Here is a 12014-nt window from a genome sequence, read left to right as displayed (position 1 = left end):
CAAACAGACATGACGAAGAGTTTGTTGGAGCTGCAGGAAAGCCAACAAGAGCACAGACCCCCGCTGCATCCACTGTATAACCGCCTACCCTCCTGCCCATGTTTCATAGCCTCCTCACCCAGACGCCCAAGAACGTGGAGGGGGAGGCTCTGGGCATCCAGCCACTCCACTCCAGAGGATGGCCCAAGCAACAGAAGGCTGTCATTCAAACAGTTGGATTTGTAGTGTGGCTACAATAAGCAATTTGGCCTTGTCCTTCCCTCCTCCCCCACCCTGCCCGGGCTACTTTGTCCGTTATCTCATTTTTTTTAATTAATAAAGAAAGAATGCATGGTTTCAAAACAATGTTATTTTATTTCGAAGGGGGGAGGGTGGTTGGCTTACAGGGAATTAAAATCAACAAAGGGTTGGGTTTGCATCAAGGAGAAACACATACAACTGTCACACCGAAGCTTGGCCAGTCATGAAACTGGTTTTCAAAGCCTCTCTGATGCGCAGCATGCCTTGCTGTTCTCTTCTAATTGCCCTGGTGTCTGGCTGCTCAAAATTGGACTCCAGGCAATTTGCCTCAAGCTCCCACCCCACCATGAACGTCTCCCCCTTACTCTCACAGATATTATGGAGCACACAGCAAGTAGCAATAAGAATGGGATTGTTGGCTGCACTGAGGTCTGACCAAGAGTGCCAGCGAGCTTTTAAACATCCAAAGGCACATTCTACCACCATTCTGCACTTGCTTAGCCTATAGTTGAACTGCTCCTTACTACTGTCCAGGCTTCGTGAGCCATGGGAGCAAGGGGTAGACTGGGGTAGGTGCAACCGCGTGGTGCTGCCAGCTGGGAGAGCAGCCTGAGGCAGAAGCCTCCAGCTCGCAGGAGAGCAGAGTTGCAGTGGAAGCGCTGGAGCTGTACACCATGCCCTGGAGGTTGCTAGGAGCTGGGCAGGGAAGACTTCCTAGAACCCCTGGTCAAGCTACATGTCCAATGTGGACGGCTACCAGTCCTACAGCAGCGGTGACAGTAAGCTGAGCGGGCTCCATGCTTGCCGTTGTATCGCGTCTGCACAGGTAACCCAAGAAAAGAGGCGTGAAACAATTGTCTGCCGTTGCTTTCCCGAAGGGAGGGATGATTAACGACATGTACCCAAAACCATCTGTGACAATGTTTTTGCCCCATCAGGCATTGGGAGCTTAACCCAGAATTCCAATGGGTGGCGGAGACTGCGGGAACTGTGGGATAGCTATCCATAGTGCACCACTCCGTAAGTCAATGCTAGCCACAGTAGCGAGGATGCAGTCTGCCGACTTAATGTGCTTAGTGTGGACATATGCAATCGACTGTATAAAATTGAATTCTAAAAATTGACTTCTATAAAACTGACCGAATTTCGTAGTGCAGACATACCCTAAAGTCTTCCTCTAAATCCACTTCAAAGAAGTTGGATTTGGCTCTAAGTAAGCCCATCAGCTCAGCCCATGAGGACTTAGTACGTCCTAAGTCGAAGAGGCATGACAAGAAAGTTCATAAGTATTGGGCTACATTGGTACCAGACCGTGATCCGTTGGTACCGTCATCCTTGGCACCTCCAAAACCCCAGAATTAATCAGTACGAAGTCTGATCATCATCAACTTTTGGGCACTGTCTTCCTTGCTGGCTCCAGGGGCTCGAACAAGTAGAACCCCTCTCACACCAGGGAGAGCTGAATCCATTACTGCTCCACAGGACATTTTTGCTGCCCTGGATCCAGAACTCCTTTCCTCATCGGGTCCCTCCATCTCCAGAGAGATAACACCACCACCGAGAGTTGACAGCTGGAAGGAGTTTGACACCCATCCAATACAGGGAATATCTTCCCTCTGACAGCTCTGATGGTACTGCTACTGGAACCAGAATCAACCTTCTCTTATTCGGGAGATTCTGAACCACTCAATGAACCTTTCCCCCCCACCCCCCATCCTAGGTATCCTCTGCCACCCAAAAGACCTGCACTGGTTTGGGGCCAACCTCTGCCTCATCCAACCTCTCGTTTGGGGCCAACCTCTGCCTCATCGGAGCTGTTGATGTACCCCATGCCATGGTGGCCCCTGCGACAACATATTGACCTTTCCTACTGGCCATATTGAGGATCTTGGGACCAGTTCTCCCCTGCAGTCGATCCAATTTGCTAGGGAGTCACCCCTTGCCTCCTCTCTAAGGGAACACTCAGATATGCACCCGGATATGACAGAAGAGGAGGAGGAACATTACACATCAGAAACTGCTGTTCCGCTGGAACCAGTAAGACTGTTGTCTTCATCTCCAGACAAAGCAGTGACTTCTATATCTCTCTCCTCACCCGCCAATGACTTCAGATAGTTCCAGGACCTTCTTCGCAGAGTTGCTGGAGAACTTCAGATCTGTCTTGAAGAAGTCTAGGACTGCCAGCACAAACTCTGAGACATTCTCCATACATCTGGACCCAACAGAATAGCTCTTTCCATTAATGAAGCCAACTGGGACAGTTTGGCACACCCCTGCCACTTGTACTTCCTGAAAAGGACAGAGAAGTGTTACTATGTGCTAACCAAAGGAGTGGAATTTTTGTTTTCTCACCCAGTTCCCAACTCAGTGGTAGTCCAAGCCATTTCTGAAAGGCCTGGTCTACTCCTCCTGATAAAGAGGGTAAACGTTTGGATCTGTTGGGGAGAAAGGTCTTCTCAGCATCCAGCCTCCAGTTCAGGATAGCCAATTACCAGGTGCTACTGGCTAAATATGATTTCCTCAACTATGCCAAGTTTGTGGAATTTACCGATAGCCTTTCGCAGCAGGACAGAGCTCATTTCCAAGCTCTGATAGATGAAGGCAAACTGATAGCCAAGACTGTTCTCCAATCCTCAGTCAATGCTGCTGGTATTTCCTCCAGAGCTATGGCTACTGCCATTGTCTTGCACAGGGAGTCATGGCTCCATGTGTAAGGGTTCCCTAGAGAGGCCCAGAATGTCATTGAGGACCTTCCCTTCAATGAATTGCAGCTTTTCAACCAAAAGACTGATGAGTCCCTCCATATCCTGAAGGACTCCAGGGCTACCCTCCACTCTGCTTCTTTCTTGGTTGGACCAGTTCAGCTATGCCTTCCCTCTGCTACCACTCCTGCCATGAGTTCTATGCAAAATCCAGAAGGACAGGGCACAGCTCTTCCTGATTGCCCCGTGCTAGCCCAGACAGTTTTTGTTTCCCAACCTCCTATGCATGTCATCCTGAACACCAATCCTCATCCCAACATTTCCTGAGCTCCTGACCTAGTGGAACGGCAAGATCAAGCACCCAAATCTGCGTCCTCTATGTCTTAGGGCTTGGTATTTGGATGGGCATCATCCTTAAAACATTCATGCTCCACAGCTGTGTGAGACATCCTTTTGAACAGTAGAAAGGATTCTACTAGAAGATGTTACCGAGCTAAATGGAAGCACTTTTCTTCTTGGGTACATCAAAGAGGCATTCTCCCAGAAACTGCAGATATTCCCTTCATCTTGGACTATATCCTATCTTTGAAGACATCAGGCTTGTCCATCAGCTCCTTGCAAGACCATTTGGCAGCAATCAGTGCATACCATCCACCTTCTCATGGCTGCCCAGTCTTTGCACATCCACTGACCAATAGATTCTGGAAAGGCCTAATCAGAACTTTCACATCTATTCAGAAGCCTGCTCCCCATATGGGACATAAACCTTGTTCTCTCAGTACTCATAGGCCCCCTTTAGAACCTTTAGCTTCTTGCTTCATGCTCTCCTTTCCATGAAGGTTGCTTTCCTTGTAACTGTCACTTCAGCTAGAAGGATTGGCGAGCTTGCAGTGATGATGGCAGATCCTTCTTATATTATATTGCATAAGGATAAGGTTTCTGTGTGTCTATACCCCAAATTCACTCCTAAAGTAGTCTCAGAATTTCACCTTAACCAATCAATTCAGTTACTTGAGTTCTTCCCAAAATTGCACCCTGCTCCAAAGGAACGAAGACTCCACTCCCTCAGTGTTTGGCAGGCCCTGGCCTTTTACCCGCAAAGAACAAAGCCAATCAGGAAATCCTTGAGACTGTTTGTTGCCATAGCAGAAAGAATTATGGGGCACACCTTCTCCACTCAGAGAATCTCCAGATGGATTTCTGGCTACATTATACTCTATCCCCTATCGAACCTTCCTCCGCCCCCAACTCCCCTGGGGTAAGAGCTTATTCCACCACACCACAAGCAACAATTATGGCATCACTTCAGAAGGTGCCCCTCCTTGACATCTGTAAAGCAGCCATGTGGGGCTCTGTTCACATGTTTGCAAGACACTTATGCCCTGGAGCAGGACTCCTCTGCTGATGCCTCCTTTGGGGCATCCTCGCATCCTCTGTATCCTCGCATCCCCCTCCTACTTAGATACTGCTTGTCAGTCACCCTCAGTGGAATACAATAGGGACCATCACTCAAAGAAGAAGGGGAGATTCTTTGAGATGTGTGGTCCCTATTTCATTCCACTACCCACCCTCCTTCCCCTCTGCTTCAGATCTTACCTGACTGATGGTAGAGAAGGAACTGGAGAGGCAGGCAGTCTGCCCCATCCTTTATCCCATCAGATGGAGGCACGAGGTGAAGCAGGGCACATGTGCGGACCAGCGAACACTACTTTCAAATTCTCCGGCTCTGGGTGCATGGTGTGCATGTGTAGCCCACTGTGGAATACAGATAGGGGCCACACAGCTCGAAGAACCTGCAGTTACAGGTCAGTAACCTCCCCTTTTGGTATCCAACAAGGTGTAGCAGACACTTTTTGTTTTTCGCACTCAAGAGGCTGTGGAAACTTTTTCAGTGGGGAGGGGATGCATCTGTTCTTACCCTTCCTCTTTTGGGCTGGAACAGAGGCATCTTCACATCTGAGTGAAGGAGATTTGACTTCCCCATTCTTTGACAGCAGCTAGTTATCTTGCCCCAGTATCTGCTGCTTCATCCGCCAGTGATGGATAAGTACCACAGCTGGATGTTTTCGCTGAAGCGATCAGTAGTTAAATAAGTAAGAGTGCTCCCAATTAAATTGTCCTTATTAGTCCACAGAGTTAACACACATTGAGATTAATATCAAGGGGCAGTCTGGTGGGTGAAAACCTGGCTCCACTGAAGTCAATGGCAAAGCTCTTGTTGATTTATATAGGGCTAGGATTGTTTCAGGCTGTCAGCAGACTCAGGCAGATGCTCATGTATCTGTGCAAAACCTGAACATTGTTTTCATTTTGAAAGTTTTCTTTGCATCCGTAAAGGCTAAGATTCTGGAAAACAATTATATGGCAGTTTAAGAAATAGGGTTATTTTGTAGCTATTTGAATGGCCACCTATGCATATTATTCAGTGTCTTGCCCATAGGTTATGTTATACCAGTTGCTTGTTGTCACAGTTTGGCCCAGTCTCCCTCTTGGGACTGATACTATCTGTTATGAGTGGACCCAACTGCTGTATCCCATGTGTTTCTAAACTCCCTGCATTTGGGTAGTGACTAGTCACTTCTCTAAGTTACAGATCTTTGAAAAACAATAAAATCTTGAATGCAGCTCCCCAAGTCTGATCTCACCCCTCCTGGGAGTCCTGGGTTTGGTCAGCATCCTTAGCCTTCTCCTCTTGGCCTGTTTTCCCCTCCCCCCCCCCCCCGCCATGTTGTGGAATTCTAGCCTCTTGCTCTGAAAAGCAGCCACCTTGTAAAACTCTGGCCCTCTTGGTTACCTTTGTGCTTTCACTGGAGAAATCCCTGGCTCCAGCCCCACCTCCATCGGCTTCTGTGTAGAGAGTCAAAGTCAAACGCCCTATGGATAGAAAACCCCTAGTTCTACTAGGGAAGACTCATTCCATGTTGATGGCCCTAGATTGTTTTGTGCTGGTTTCTCAGACTACTTAAACATGCCACTAGGTATCAAGCCCTCTTTCCAAAATGGATGTTCTTCACAAAGGAGGTTGCAATACCATATGAGGGTCACCACAGGCATCGGCTTGCTCTGGGCCCCGGGGGTGCTCAAACCCCTACTTCGCCCAGGCCCCACCCCCACCCCATCCCTTCTCCCAAGCCCCCACCCCCGCCTGCCACTTCCTGCCCCTCCTCTTCCCACCCAGTTTCACCCCCTCCCGCGAGCATGCCTTCTTCCCATTCCTCTCCCTCCTCCCAGTATCTCCTGCACCCTGTGAAACAGCTGATTGCGGTGGGTGGGAGGTGCTGGGAGGGAGGGGGAAGAGTTGGTTGGCAGAGCTGGGCAATGGATGGGAAGCACTGGGAGGGGAGGGGGGAGCTGGCTGCCAGTGGGTGCTAAGTACCCACTAGTTTTTTTCCGTGGGTTCTAAAGCCTAGAGCACCCATGGGGTAGGTGCCTCTGAGGGATACACCCGAAAATGAAAGTTACAGTCAAAATGGCATTCACAAAACAAGATGGAGTTCGCAGTTTGACCCAAACATACTGCTCCCACCCCCTCAATCTGTCACACTAGTAATAAAGGTAAATTACAAAGGAATTTTGAAAAAAAGATATATGCCATTTCCTTCTTCTTGATGATGTGTAAAGTGTCTGTAAGGATTTTTGTTTTGTTGTTATTATTGAGAGTTTTAGTTTGAGTCAGTTAGGGAGAGTTTCTAGTTTTGGATGTTGATCCAAAATAGATGGATTTTTATTAATTAATATTGCAGATGTGCCCAGATTTATGTGCATTTTAAATAAATGGAAAGAAATACAAAAATGATTGCTAGCCTTAAAAAAATACGATTGTATCTTGCAGACTTCAGGATCTTTTGATTGATTACAAAAAGTTTGTAAATGGAATTCCTGCTATTCTGGAACCACTGATGAAACCATTTATGGAGCAAATTGAGGAAGCCCTTACTCCAGGCCTGACACAGTTATCATGGACTTCTTCAAACATTGACAAATGTATGGACCTTTGTTATTTCTATGCGAATCGTAGAGTCATAGCATTTGCAAATGGAAAGACCTATTAGGTCTTCTGGTTCATCTCACTGTCAGTAAAACGTGGTTCTCTGCAGTGCACTCTCTCTAGTTTTTTCCAGTTTGCTTTTACATGTTGTGAGTGATGGTTAGCGTATGTGTACACAAAATAAAATATTTTACATTTGTTTGATTGTAAATGTGATGACATTTTAGTTATATTTATATGGATTGTGCTAGGTGGGCACAGACATGAATGGGGTGGTGCTTTGCCTCATGGCTCTGTGGGGACTCGGTCAATGATTGTTCCTCAGGGAAGTACAGTCCCTTCCTGAGCTCCCAGGAAAGCAGGGTCAGTGTGGATAAGGGATGGAGCCATTGCCCTGAGTTCTCTCAACCTTCTCTGAGGTGATGTATGCATACCCAATGTTGTCTAGAGGGAGCTGTCCCTGTTCTTCCTTAAATAGATGAACTGCAACTGTCCCTGACCCTTTTACAGGATTCAGAAGAGAGGGAGGAAAACTCCTTGCTCAAACACAGCCATGCATCTGTGGAAAGGCCAGTCACAATCTGCGCCATACTATTTACATTAATAGAAAGAGGGATTATTGTTCAAAATAAAGCAGTCAGGGATACAAACTTGTAGAAAAAATTATTCCTTGTACCATGCGAGTCTTACTTTGGAGAAGAAAATTCTAGTCTTATACAAAAATAGTCAGCAGGAAGTTTTAAAAAATATTTTAATTTGCTGACATTACTGTTATTCATACATTGTTATCTGTACAGCATTCAAAGTAAATCTGGGTAGATTGGAATACTAAATAAAAAGATGTAGATTCCAAACATCCATATCAATAGATCAGTACAGTTGCCACCACCCATTATGTCATAAATCCAGGTTTTAAAATCCATCCTTGGTAATATAATGATAATATGATAATAATAGTAAGGACACACCCTATCATTGCCACAACTACCATACTCCACAGTGCAGGTACTGTCACCTTCATTCAGACCCCCCTTCTCCCTCTCCTGCACTCCCCTTTAGCAGATTATTTTCCTCCTATCACTGGATGCTTGGAGACTAGTTTGTGTTGGAAGAAGGTAGTTTGGTAAAGGGTTGTGTGTAGAAGGGCAATTAAAGTGTGTGATAGGATTTGGGATCTCTAGGGGGAAAGTTAAGGGTATGGTGTGTGTTCTGTCATGTATGGTAGTGGTGGCAGTGGTAATGTATGTGTCTGTGGGTGAAAGAGAAGAGTGTATGTATTATTGTGTGGCTTAACTTTTCATTTCCTTTTTTATGTAGGTTTGTGTCATGTATCTTTTATATGTAGAGCAACCCTAATGGCTTCCCAATGAATTTTTTGTTTATTAATTTAATGTTTATTTAACCATATGGCAGTTTCATGATTTGGGGCCAGGGGAGTACAAATCTGTAGGGTTTGAAGTACAGCGGCTGAAGGAGAATATTTGGTCGGTAACCACTGCCCATGAAACAGTCACCATTGTAGGTAACAATCTGACAGGAAATTGTAGGTTATGATAGAAATTTTATATGTCCAGCCCCATCAGTCAGGCCTGGATGTGCCTGCCCCATCTATCCAGATTACGTGCACAATGTGTGAACTTTAATTTACAATGTGAATAAAAAGTTTCAGTGGAGAGAGGTAAATAGCAGGGTCCCTTAAGGACCTGTACTGGGACCTGTGCAGTTCAACATATTCATAAATGAATTTGGCAAAATTTGCAGATGATTCAAAATTAATTGGATAAGTCCAAAGCTGACTGCGATGAGTTACAAAGGGATTTCACTAAACTGACAACAAAATTTGGGCAACAAAATGACAGATGAATTCAGTGTTAAGTGCAAAGTAATGTACATTGGAAAACATAATCCCAACTATACGTACAAAATGCTGGGATCTAAATTAACTGTTACCACTCAAGAAAGAGACCTTGGATAGTTCTCTGAAAACGTGCTCAGTGTGTAGCGGCAGTTAAAAAATGCTAACAGAATGTCAGGAACCATTAGGAAAGAAATAGATAATAAAACAGTATATATCATAGTACATTCACACCTTCAATACTGCAAACAGTTCTGGTCACCCCACCTCAAAATATACAGTAGAATTGGAAAAGGTGCAGAGAAGGGCAACAAAAATTATTAGGAGTATGGAACAGCTTCCATATTGAGGAGAGATTAAAAAGACTGGTGCTGTTCGTCTTAGAAAAGAGATGATTAAGGAGGGATATGATAGTGGTCTATAAATCATGAATGGTGTAGAGAAAGTGAATAGTGAAGTGTTATTTACCTCTTCACATAACATAAGAACTAGGTGAAATGAAGAGGCAGCAGGTTTAAAACAAACAAAAGTACTTCTTCACACAATGCACAGTCAACCTGTAGAAATCGTTGCCATGGGATGTTCTGAAGGCCAAAGTACAACCAGGTTAAAAAAAAATAATTGGATACTTTCATGCAGGATAGGTCCATCGATGGCTATTAGCCAAGTTGGTTAGAGACACAACCCCATGATTTAGGTGTTCCTAAACCTCCAACTAGCCAAAAGCTGGGACTACATGACAGGGGCTGGATCACTCAGAATTCCCTCTGAAGCATCTGGGTCTGGCCATTGTCAGAAAACCGGATATTGGGCTAGATGGACCATTGGTCTGACCCATTGTGGCTGTTCTTATTATTATCATCATTATGGCAAATCTCAAAGGGACGTAGCCTCCTTTCAGATCAAGTACTGATCTCTGGCTACATCCTTAAGACACACTGGTTGGATGTTCTCTGCATGTCCATCTCTGACAATCTTATTGCACCACTGAAGCCTGTGTACCCATGTGATCACTGACCATTCCTGGGTAAATGAAAACTAAAAATGACCCAAAATTCAAATTTAAAACAAACAAATCCCAACCAGTTTCACCAGATCGATTCAGGATCCACCTGTCTGTCTGTGACGTAGCAGCCTAATTCCCATTTTCAAAAGAGATTTTGGAGCCTTTAGAAGGAATCCTTCAGATGGGATGTGTCAGGTTGTGTAACCTACATGCCCCTTCAGTAATTTAGACTACCTTACACTGATCTGAAGAAAAGCTCTGTGTAAGCTCGAAAGCTTGTCTCTTTCACCAGCAGAAGTTGATCCAATAAAACAGAGGTGGGCAAACATTTTGGCCTGAGGGCCACATCTGGTTATGGAAATTGTATGGCAGGTCATGAATGCTCATGAAATTGGGAGTTGGGAGGGGGTGAGGGCTCTGCCTGGGGGTGCGGGCTCTGGGATGGGGCCAGAAATGAGGAGTTCAGAGTGCGGGAGGGGGCTCCAGGCTGGGCAGGGGGTTGGAGTGCAGGGGGGGGCGGTGAGGGCTCTGGCTGGGGGTGCAGACTCTGGGGTGGGGCTGGAGATGATGGGTTTGGGGTACAGGAGGATGCTCCGGGCTGGGACCTAAGGGTTTGCAGGGTGGGAGGGGGTTCAGGGCTGGGGCAGGGGGTTGGGGCATGGGAGGAGGTCAGTGGTGCAGTCTCCGGGTGGTGCTTACCTCAAGCAGCTCCTGGAAGTAGCAGCATGTCCCCCCTCCAGCTCCGGCACAGCCAAGTGAGTCTGTGCTCTGCCCCGTCTGCAGGTGCTGCCCCTGCAGCTCCCAAAAGCAGCGGCATGTCTACTCTCTGGCTCCTATGTGGAGGCGCGTCCAGGTGGCTCTGCACTCTGCCCCATCCTCTGGCGCCACCTCCACAGCTCCTAGAAGCAGCAGCATGTCCCCCCTCCGGCTCCTACACAGAGATGTAGTGGTGGCCAGGCGGCTCTGCATGCCGCCCTGTCCACAGGTGCCACCCCTGCAGCTTCCATTGGCCGCAGTTCCAGGCCAATGGGAACTGCAGAGCTGGTGATTGGGGTGGGGGCAGCATGTGGAGCTCCCTGGCTGCCCCTATGTGTAGGAGTGGTAGGGGGGACATGCCTCTGCTTCCAGGAGCTGCGCGGAGCCACAGCACATGCAGAGTGGAGCAAGTCCCTGACCCTGCTCCCCGGCGGGAGCCGTACTTTGCTCACCCCTGCAATAAAAGATATGACCTCACCCATCATGTCTCTCTACCTTACACTGTCAAACTCCTTAAGACCTACTAAAACCTGTTCTCCCAACGTACATAGGTGCAGTTATTTGCTGAAGAGCCTGAGAAAGTTGTAAATTAAAATAGCTCCCACCCTGAAAAGTACTCCTCACCCTTTTCCTCCTTAAAGATGTTGTTTACTATTATGAAATAATGCATGTACAGCAGTATCACACAGATTAAAACAAGTCTTTCCAATCAAGGTAACTATGGCTTTTGGAAAATGTTGTAAACCATTCAAATATATAGATCAATTTCTGCTCTTAATTACACCAGTGTTAATCCAGAGTAACTTCACTGAAGTTGCAGTGAAGTTAATGGAGTTACTTGAGAGTTATACCAGTGTAACTCAGAGAAGAATTTGGCCTGTTCATCTGACACTATATAGCTGGCATACACAATCCTTTATTGGCATATAGATTCTCTAGGGCCTCAAATTTCTTGTTTTCTCACAAGTTTTTAGCTAGTACCTGGCAATTTGTGTACAGTTATGTAACCTACTTATTATACAGTCTAAGCCCATTTTAATTGTATGTATCTTCATGTACTGAGTTTAAACTAACTGTCCAAGTTTCGTTTTTAAAATTAGAGTAACAATTTATTGTTTTTATAAGTTTGCTTCATTCACCCCTATTAGCATTATTTTGATCTTTCTTTTAACTGATTTACCACTTAAGGAAGCTATTAAGAGTTTTGTCACGTGCCTTTATTATGATATTATTTCTCTGTGAAAAGTATGCTGATGGGCTGGCCCATTGAGATGAGGGAGATGATTACAACATGAGGCACAAATTTGAAATCGGGGTGGGAGTGAACTATCAGAAGAGAAGATCTCATTTTTTATTTAAAATGTTTTTTAATGTAGGCTGATTATCTTTAAAGATCATTGTCCACATTATAGTTTCTAGGCATTAAGTTATCTACATGGGGGTTTCTATCCAAATAGTAATTACATT

At 45.8% G+C, this 12014-nt stretch overlaps 1 protein-coding gene across 1 annotated transcript in view; it reads left to right on the top strand.

Moving 5' to 3' along the window:
• The window catches only part of LOC144260155 (dynein axonemal heavy chain 5-like), a 259923-nt gene that overhangs the window by 36210 nt on the left and 211699 nt on the right, over positions 1 to 12014 (top strand). The window contains exon 13 of the mRNA XM_077808714.1: positions 6775 to 6926. Within this exon, the coding sequence (XP_077664840.1) occupies positions 6775 to 6926 (152 nt within the window). The remainder of the gene's footprint in view (positions 1 to 6774; positions 6927 to 12014) is intronic.

This window comes from Eretmochelys imbricata, chromosome 2, assembly GCF_965152235.1.
Source record: "Eretmochelys imbricata isolate rEreImb1 chromosome 2, rEreImb1.hap1, whole genome shotgun sequence".
NCBI lineage: Eukaryota > Metazoa > Chordata > Testudines > Cheloniidae > Eretmochelys > Eretmochelys imbricata.
The sequence above is the reverse complement of the archived record's forward strand: the minus strand, read 5'-3'. Positions and strand labels throughout refer to the sequence as shown.